At 37.7% G+C, this 10418-nt stretch overlaps 1 protein-coding gene across 1 annotated transcript in view; it reads right to left on the bottom strand.

Moving 5' to 3' along the window:
- Window positions 1–10418, bottom strand: part of LOC104539321 (parafibromin) — a gene marked incomplete at its 5' end in the record, with an annotated part of 86012 nt that overhangs the window by 9248 nt on the left and 66346 nt on the right. Inside the window, 2 exons of the mRNA XM_010182814.1 lie at window positions 7957–8044; window positions 8413–8448. Of these exons, the coding sequence (XP_010181116.1) occupies window positions 7957–8044; window positions 8413–8448 (124 nt within the window). The remainder of the gene's footprint in view (window positions 1–7956; window positions 8045–8412; window positions 8449–10418) is intronic.

Raw genomic sequence — 10418 nt, 5'->3', positions numbered from 1 at the left:
AGCAGGAAAAGTAACAACTTCATCAGAACGTTGCATTATTGGCAACAGTCACTGAAGCCACCTCATTTTCACTATGCCAAGCCCCCATCACTACTCATTCAGAACAGCAAAAACCGTAAGAATATTTAATAAGCCCTTATGATAAAAATTAATCCTAAAAGGTCCTCTGCCACTCGAAACTACAGCCAGACCTGTTCTTATAGACTCATGGCATTCCTTGCCGACCTTACCCAATACATTTGCAGACGAGAAGCCAGACCACAACCTGCTGAATGGCTGTAACTCAATTGCAGTGACCACAGGGAAGCTTGGACGCTAAGAAACCCCTCCTTCCTGGAGCAGATTTTCACAGAATCACAGAACATTAGGAGTTGGAAGGGGCCTGGAAAGCTCATCCAGTCCAATCCCCTTGTCAAAGCAGGATCACCCAGACCAGGTCACACAGGAACGTGTCCAGGCGGGTTTTGAATGTCTCCAGAGAAGGAGACTCCACAGCCTCTCTGGGCAGCCTGGTCCAGTGCTCTGGCACCCTCACAGTAAAGTTTTTCTTCATGTTCAGATTGAACCTCCTATGCTCCAGCTTGCACCCACTGCCCCTTGTCCTGTCATTGGACATCACTGAGAAGAGCCTGGCTCCTTCCTCCTGACACTCGCCCTTTACAAATTTATAAACATTAATGAGGTCACCCCTCAGTCTCCTCTTCTCCAAGCTGAAGAGACCCAGCTCCCTCAGCCGCTCCTCAGAAGGGAGATGCTCCACTCCCTTAATCATCTTTGTGGCTCTGCACTGGACTCTTTCAAGCAACTCCCTGTCCTTCTTGAACTGAGGGACCCAGAATTGAACACAATATTCCAGATGCGGTCTCACCAGGGCAGAGTAGAGGGGAAGGAGAACCTCTCTGACCTACAACCACCCCCCTCCTGATACACCCCAGGATGCCATTGGCCTTCTTGGCCGCAAGGGCACAGTGCTGGCTCATGGTCATCCTGCTGGCCACCAACACCCCCAGGTCCTTTTCTGCTGTGCTGCTCCCCAACAGGTCAGTCCCCAACCTATACTGGTAGATGGGGAAACATTTTAGAGCTCTTGCTCTTGGAGCCACTGGATTTATGTTTTCTCAAGAAAGCTGGGACTTTGAGTCAAAAAGGTTTTTGAATGAGGTTGGGTTTTTTTTGGATGATGGTGGTTTTACATTACTAATGATTCATCTTGTTACTATGATGTATGACACAACTATTCTGGATTTTTTTTCAGAATAGCTTCTCTGATAGATTAAGCATTTGGAAAATAAGGATGTGATCCTCCTGTCTTATATCATCTCTATATGACAAAAATAAATGCTTAAGATGCAACCAACCCCCAAGTGAATTACAGATTTTTTCAGTTCCCCATCTTAAAAAAAAGTGCAATTCCACTTCAAGAGTCTCTTCTTTATGGTGATAATAAAATACACAGAACAGTTCTCAAATTGATATAATAAATGTGAGAATAGCATAAGCCTTTTTACTGATTAATCTCAGTGGATTTGTCAAAAGGAAAGATAACAAAATAATGTATAGAACTAAAACTATGTCACAGAAAGGTAAGCTGGTGTGACCAGCATCACCCACCTGGCCAGTGGAAGAGCAGAGCTCAAACCTACACTCTCCTAATATTTTATTCAGAACCACCCAGCTGCACTGCTAATACTGTTTGCTGCTGTCTTTTCATTTCCAAAAATTCTGATAAAAAGAAACACTATGTTTCACTTAACTGCAAAAGTTATCAGGATGCTGATGGATGCTACATTTTAAAACCACAGTGCTCTACATAATTGGTAAGATTTCTCTTCATTATAGTACAGATGGTGCTTTTAAAAAGTTTACTACATTTTTCAGTTAAATTGTTTGCACCATTTCTATTTGTTCTCTTCAACCTATTTCTATTTGAATACTAAAAACCAATTTGAATGTGCTTTAAAACAGGCAGACTGCACTTTTTATTGCTGGAAAAATAGAATAAAGGAACAGAAAAAGAAATATGATGAAAAGTTCATTATTCCATCAACTTGAAACTACTAGTTTTTGCTAACATATCCAATGAGAAAATGGCTTTTTAGGGAAAAAACCCCAAACGAACATGTTTTAGTGCAGCATATGAAAGTGGCCAAAAAACCTTGAAGCAAAACTATTTTTGCTTTCCTAACATAAACAGAGGAAGCCCCCTTACACTCTTCATGATCTAGCAGTGTTTCAAAACCAAAGTCACAACTGATTTCTGAAGTGTATGTCCAAATGCATACAACTGCACTGGAAAAAATAAAAGTAAAAAACCCAAACCTGCAAATGACTATGAATTAAAGCTCACTAGTATTGCAAATTCAGAAAAAACATTACAGATGTTAAATGATAAGCTATAAATTAAATTATGCTCATCTTTCTAGCACATGCAAAACACCACAAATCTAAAGAAAACAGACAAAAAGCTCTACAGCATACACTGGGGAAAAGTACACTTAGGCCACCTAGACTATTACAGAAAAGCCTGTTAAGACAGTCATTTCACTGGTAATTGAAGTAATTAGAAAAAAGGTAATATTTACATTTATTTTACCTACCATAACCAACTGACACATACAATTCTGTGATACACAGAGAAGTGTTCAACAGTTCTACTTTGGAAAAAGCTACCAAATGTGACATCAGAATTAACTATTTCTACTCAGGTTAGTAATTTCAAAACTTTAAATGAGGGACAACTTTTACCATGAACATACCTAACGGCCTGTCCTGCGAACTTGTGCAGGCTTTGCTTTGCCAGTACTAAATGATAAAAACCCCCTGTATTTTATAACTTAAAATGAGGCTTTGCTTGGTGGTCTTGATCTTTTAATCACTCGTGAGTCCCTCCTCACCCATCAGAACTAAGGAATCTAGGCTGGAAAGATAGAAATAAAATGTTGGGTGGGGTTTTTAAAAATAAATTTAAAATTACAAAATAAAAACAAACCAACCAACCTCAACCAACCTTTACCCAAGTGGCAAGGTCTATGTGAAAAGCCAGGATCACCTAAAATGGTGGAAAGCTTGAGAATTTCATTCTGTATTACATGTCCCATGCTCTGAATGAGAGCAAACTCTTGCAGAACATGCAAATGAAAACCAAGCAGCCACACGAACATTACAGTGGTAATAAAATAATCTAAAAGGTCACAGTTTTGATTTAATTTGTAAATGTGACAAAGTAAACGCATTTTAAATGGTAACAGGAAACCTTACCACCCCTGCCAAATTAGACAAACGTGCACAGTAAGAAGCAATATTGCTTTTCTACAAAAATTTAACAATTTCACCAGTATAACTGAGATGCCTCAGATTTAGCTGAAACAGGCATTCTCAATTCTACTTTTGGCTTTAAAGGCTTCTGTGTTTAAGAATTCATTTCAACACTAGTTTACTGACAGTTTCTCTCCATTTCAGTTGGCTAGAAAACTGTGTTACAGCCATTAAGCCACCATTCAGTTGTCTTTTAGTTATGTATCTTTTGGACTACAATAGCTTCAATCTTATTTACAGTAAAAATCTAAATGTTTTTGAATACATTTCTCCAGGTATCAAGTACCTTGTTATCTGAACTGTCTGAAGACAAAATACCAATGAGCAAATTCACAAGCAACAGTAAAGAAGATGATTGCCATAAAGAAAGCACAGAAGGAAATGGCTGCATGTATGTACACACAGAGCACGGCAATAAATGATAGTTTACAGAAAGTTTATGAAATATATGCTTGCATTTCCAGGAACCATTGATTCAGTAAGTATAATAGAAGCCATGTGCTCAAGAATTGAGAATCAATAGAAATTACTGTATGATTATAACTATAATCAGGACCTACTCCCTCACTACCTGGACATAAAGGACAAGCTGAAGAAAAATGAGTATTAAAGGAAACAGCAAAAATCCCCATCTTCTCTCGGGAATTATTTGTCATAATACTATAGCTGGTGGCTTAACTATGCATTTGTACTTGACACCTTTTTAACCATCCAATACACTACAAATGTGTTCTGAAACCTGACTGTGCAGGATCTTATATTTTTTTGCCACTTCTCCAGATTACTATTCTCTAGTAAAAAAAAAAAAGTATATAAAAAATCCTGTAGCTACTTAGAATCCATTTTCATACCCCTACTAGGAAATTAGTAACACTCAATTCTCTCACTGTTAATTGCCAAAATCATTATTCCCCCAAAAACCTGGTGCACTCTCTTACTCTACAAAGAGAGCAGGTCCCTTTCCTAAGGTAACAAGTAAGTGATTGAACACGATCAAATTATGGGAGGTAATTGGTAACTGAACCGCCAGCGCTGCCCATGCCTAAGCTCTGAATTCACATCAAACGGCAGCCTTAACTTTAAAACACTTGCACTGTGGGGTCAGGTCAGCACTTTGACCCCAGCTCAGGCATACTGAAACATGCACACAGAATAAGGTAACTCCAGTGCTGGGTGAACAGTAACCAGGATTATCATAACATACGTCTGAATGTGTTTAGAACTGGAGATTTGTTTTTACAACCCCCTCAAAGTTTTTGTTAGATTGCAGTATCAAAAGCTTCATACACCTATTTTTGCAAGGGAACAAAGCTTTTTTTGGTAATACATCATCCCTGAATCTTTCAGAACCTTTACTCAATGTCAAAGCTGGATAAATCTCAGTGAGTTCCCTGGCCACATATGGTGGAACATGTTATGAGTAACAGCATCATCATAATCAAAATAGATAATAGTAATCTAATCATTTACATCTGCCTGATGGAATTCCTGCCTCGCTCTTGTTCCATGTAAAGCAAAAGCATTGCCTCTGAAAAGCCTAACTGCAGATATTCTCAAATACTTAGTCTGGAAAGCCAGATTTTACACAGTAATTATGATATCCAGTGCTGCATTCAGATAGTAAGAATGAAGTACATTATATGAAATATTTTTAAGAAGCTTTACAACATGAAGTACTGCATTCTGATTTTAAATGAAATCATATCTTTTTAATAATTTAGAAAAATCTTCATTTCTATCTTGAACTTGGCTCATTAGAAAAATAACCTTTCTAAAAAAGCTTATCAAGGATATTTGCATATTATACACCATGTGAATTGTATATATTACAATTAGATATAGAAAAATCCCCCTACAAAACCCAATTTGCGACAAATATATCCAACAGACAAATCAGATATCTTAAACAAAAAAAAAATACTTTAAACCAGTAACACGCTTTTGGTTTATCATTATATTATTTCATTCTACTTAGGATAGCTTTCCTGCTTTCCATACTCTCTGCCTCAAAAGAGATAACAGTGATGAATTAAACATGCTAAGCATCATACGAATATCTGCCAAATTTGTCAAGGAAAAAATCCCAACATACTACAGAGCTATGAAAAGGGTTACTAAAAATGTTGGTGTCATTAATAAGTTTCTTCCAGCCCTGGACGTATTTGATGTCTATCATGGTAGTGGATGAACACTGTCCTGTTTATTTTACAACAACCAACCTAAAATATCTGCCAATAATGCTGCAATTACTTTTTCTCATATTCAAAGTGACAATGTTTTGCAGTCCAGTTACTTACAATGTAAGTCCAGCATCCTAGACAACAACTATCCCAGAAGACAAGGATTCCCAGCTATGACAAAGTTTTGATTTTAAGCAGTGGTTCGATCTCTAACTACGATTTCAGCTAACTTTGTTCCTTATTTTGTTTTAAGAAACACTTGAATGAAGGGAATCGCAAAAGCTGGTTTTATTTATGAAGCCCACACACTCATTCTTTATTATCACACACTTCACAGATGTGCTGCCTCAGGTATGCGGCATGGAAGAAAGCTGCCCTGTGCAGAGCCTGTGTCACACGTGTATCACAGTTTCTGCACCTTAACAGTTTAGGGGTCTCATTCTCCAAGGGTTCTCCCACATTTCTTAGCAGTGTCCCCTGGAATAGCACTTACTCTTTCAGCTCCAGGGGTAAGGGGTATTAATTTGAGTGTCTTTTCTATCTGGACAATATTTCCTTATTCTCTAAGTTCTGGCAATGACATGTGTCTCCCAGATTTCTATTCTTCCAGCAAACTTAGCTGAAAGCAGGGAATGAGTTAAAGAAGGCATTGACTTAGAGGCAGAAATCAGATGAGTCTTCTTTCCTTGGAAAACTATCACGTATCTATCAATCAAACTCTACACCAAGGCCAGTTCTACGCTCTGCATACCCAAACAGTAAAAACAAACCCTGCAGCCATTCCTAAACAAACTACTTCAATAACTTCAAATGCAAGAAAATACAGGCCAGGTGGCATATTTTCTCTAAGAGTGCCAGAACTGTCGTGGCTAAATTAATATTTTGCTTTTCTGAATTCTGCTATTACACTTCTGATTCATTGACAGACCTTGCTGCTTCACTTTCTCTTTCATATTTGTTAACTACATCAGCGTCCTCCTTTGACCCCCTAAACGTAATTTCATTTTTAATTCTGGAACATGTTCTTTGCACTCTAATGACCAGCCTCCTCTTGGGGTAGATCTTGAGAAGCTGACGGTAGTGCTACCCCAGTGGAGCTGAAAACAGTGCAAGCCTCCTAGCAAAGGTACACTTAGACATGACATATAGGTAATTTATTCCATTATAGCTATTCCTGCACCAGAAAGTGACAAATTACATCGATGTAAAATCCAGGGCTTGAATTTTTTCCTAAACATAAAACCTCACATAAACAAGCAGCATTCTCTGTCAACATAATTATATCAGTCCAGTAATTGCTTGCACATTAAACTATAATGTTAAAAGCCAGCCTTTTCTCTGATTAAATATTTGGGAAGAGGCACCAAGAGTCCAGTACACTTACTGCATCTTTGATGATATGTGGCAGTTATCTATGAACTAGAAATAGCTGGAGATCAGAAGGTACCTGGTATCTCACAGCACAGTTTAAAAAAAATTTAGGGCAACTCCAGTGACAGCTGTAGCACCACAAGGACAGCCTGTTTTGAAGAAAAGCTGTGTACAGTTTCATAAAGGACAAGCAAAGTGCTGAAGGTGGAAGAAAGAAGAGCTCTTCGTTTTTTGAACATACCATCTATAACAGTGTATTTCTCTGTGAAAATCACTGCCTGTTCCAGAAAAATTAACTGGCATTAACAGATAGGCAGCTCTAAATAGCTTGGTGCGTTGGACAAGCAGAAAGATGTTTCGGGGTTTTTTTGTTTGGTTTTTGTTTGTTTGTTTTACCATAACAGTGAATTTTATGTTACCATGAAGAAAAGTGTTGATTGCAGTGTTGATTGCATTCAGCCATAATGAATTAAATCTTAGAATCAGATGTGTGATGCAACAAACATCTTAGCAACTCATTAATATTTCCCTGAATGAATTTGCATCAGCACTGAATGACAATGTCTTATTCTTATTTCTGTTGTATGCAAACATTAAAAAAAAAATTACTTACACACCCAGCTGACCTGCTCAGCTGATACAGCTGTTTATCTAAAACAAAACCCATCCTCCAATCCCCTTCTCCCTTGTAACTGTGGTCATTTCCCAAAGTCCTTTCTGAGCTCCATGAGTATGTTGCCTTTGCTCATCTTCTCTACTCCCATTGGTAAGGGTTTGTTGATCAGTTGCACATGTATGCATTTATGTTACATAAAAGAAAACCACTACAGACACCAGAAAAGGTACTGCAGGTCTTGCTTCTCAATCTGACCGTTTGGCCCACAAGTCACAACTGTGCAAATACTCTGAAAAATAAGTTTTTGCTTTATCCCTACTATTCAAGAGGCATTCATTTCTTTTATATTCAGGTCTGTAAAACTAGCTTGTCACTAACCAGTAGACAGTCCCTCTTACTTAATTACTAATTTGCTGCTAGTACACCTATATATCTGAAAACAGTTTTTTATACAGTATGTTCTAATCAGCTTACTTCAGATCTTGCAGAAGGTCCTTTGCATTAAGCATCGTTATTAAAGAGGTCGTGGCTGCTGGAATAATGATTATGGGAGTTCGAGATCCTGTAAAGATAAAGAAGTTACATTTGCCTGCTTTTCTTTTCTTGTTGTGGTTTTGGTTGATGGTTTCCCCCCGCTCTTTTTAATTGAGGGAACTGTACAGAAAAAACAAACCTCTTGCTTAACAATCAAAATAATGGAAACAATATTCATGGAAAATTGTAGCAAATAATTTCTAAACGGAAGGTTTTCTTTCACCAAAAGAAGCACATTCCTGTATCATGGGTCCTTAAATAGGGGTAGGATCCATATTTAGCAAAATGGAATGCCAGCTGCATTCCACTGCTTGTTTGCTTGTGGCTCCAGCAAAAAACAGAGCGTGCACAACTCGCACAAAAATGAAAAGGACTGTGTAACTAAAATTGACTCACCTTTTTTCTGGTTTGGAGGTGGTCTTGCTTGAGAAACTGAGAAAAAACCAGAAAATACAGCAGAATGACTAATACATAAATACAAACGTTGCTGTAAGGCAACATTTCAATGGTTTTAGTTGCAGGAGTGATCAGAGAAGGGTCACACTACAGTCATCAGATCATTTTCACAGATGCAATATACAAAGTTCAAGAAGCCATTTATAACTTGGGTCTCAGAATTCAGAAGACAAGCAGCTTTCAACCATCTGAAAATGAAGTTAGGACACTTGAGCCAACCCCTCCTAATTTTACTGGAACGGGTCATTCCTCCACATCCTCCTCAAAAGGTCAGGGCACCAGAGCATTGACAAAACTTGCCAGCAATCTTGAAAAAAAAGCTCCTTGTAGATCTTAAGTTCAATAGCACTGAACCAACCGGAAGACTGTTTCACAGTAAACTCATCTTTACAGACCCACACCTTTTCATTAGTAGTTGTTATTGTAGATGGTATCTGTGGAATTTAGCTGTCTTTTACACCTATAGAGCTCTCAGCAATCAAAAGCTGAATTTCAGGCTTACTCAGGTTAATTTTAGATTTCAATTTTTGAGTTACATGACCTCTTTGGGTGACAGAAACAATGAAACTGGAGAGATACTGTAGCACTCAAGGGAAAAAAAACTACAACAAACCTCCCCTCAAAAAAAACAACAAAAACCAACCAAACCAAACAAAAACCCTCACAACTAAAACTCCAAAACTAAAAACCAACCCCAACACCCCCTTCCCTCCAAACAACCCATCAAACCCCACCCTCCCCACCAACAAAAACACACAAGCAAACAAATCTGTCAGATAGAAACCAAAGAGTGTGACCCTTTCCCCAATAAAACATTTCCACTTCAGTCTTCCAAGTTGTGACTTCGTCAGTATAGGGGATATTTCAGTCCAGAGTTGGAAAAGCATCCAAGTTTCTTCATTTTGGTGCTGCTATTGAATAAATCACCTGGCTTCCTCCAAATAAACATTTTACAGTTCAGTTTTCACAAGTTCTAGCTTAAGGAAAGAACTGTTGTGCTTGATAATTATTATCATATGTGTTTATCCTAATTCATAACATCAGAAAATGGTGAGTAGTAGAAAGATTGATGCAGACTGACTCAAGTCTCAACTGCTACTATGCATGACAAATTTCATTAATTGACTTCCAATTTCATAGCACCAACTTGCTCATGTTTATTTATGACCAACTGTTTCAGAAACTGGCTAGAACAGAATAAATATTCACAACACATAGTTGCCATTGTTGAAATATTGACACCATATCCTTAATTATCTTTTCCTGACACTGTCAAATGCACAGATATAATTGGTGACACTATATTGAACTACCTGAACTTTACCTACTAGTTTGTTTGGTTTTTTTTTAAATCTAGGTTTATTCTTAATGTAAAAAAGGTCCTGAGATAAATGGGCAGCATAAGCTGTCCTAAAAATAGGGTAAGGGGAAGCATTTCTAAGAAATGTGATAGCTGTACCAAGACATGTTAGTAGAAAATCAGGTACTGTAGAAAGGTGCACAGAAAAAAAAGTATCTTAAATTAAAAGCACATCTCATAGGTATTCTTTCAGATCAGTATTGCACAACTGTTTTGAACAATTCAACTAATGCTTATATGTGCAAAGCAGTGTCTTCCTGGAAACTGCACATTTTAAATACTTGGGACTGCTAAGAACAGAGCAATGAATTTCTTAAAAGTTCCAAATCCCCCATTATCCTAGGTCAGGCAGAAAGACAAGTATTTTTTTTTTTTAAATGAAGAGGTATATACTTCAGACTGCATTCCTTCTTCTGCCTTCAACTTACAATATAGAGGCAAGATAATGCATTAGATTGGCCTTAGAGAAATGCAGTATCAGTATAACCTGTAAAATGTAAAAAACCCAAACCAACAACAACAAAAACCAAAACAAAACCCAAAACCCTAATAGCTTCTGCCACTTAATGCTCACTAAGTCAGAGCT

This window comes from Mesitornis unicolor, unplaced genomic scaffold, assembly GCF_000695765.1.
Source record: "Mesitornis unicolor isolate BGI_N332 unplaced genomic scaffold, ASM69576v1 scaffold7554, whole genome shotgun sequence".
NCBI lineage: Eukaryota > Metazoa > Chordata > Aves > Mesitornithiformes > Mesitornithidae > Mesitornis > Mesitornis unicolor.
Note: the sequence above shows the minus strand (reverse complement) of the source record. Positions and strands in the feature narration are given on the sequence as shown.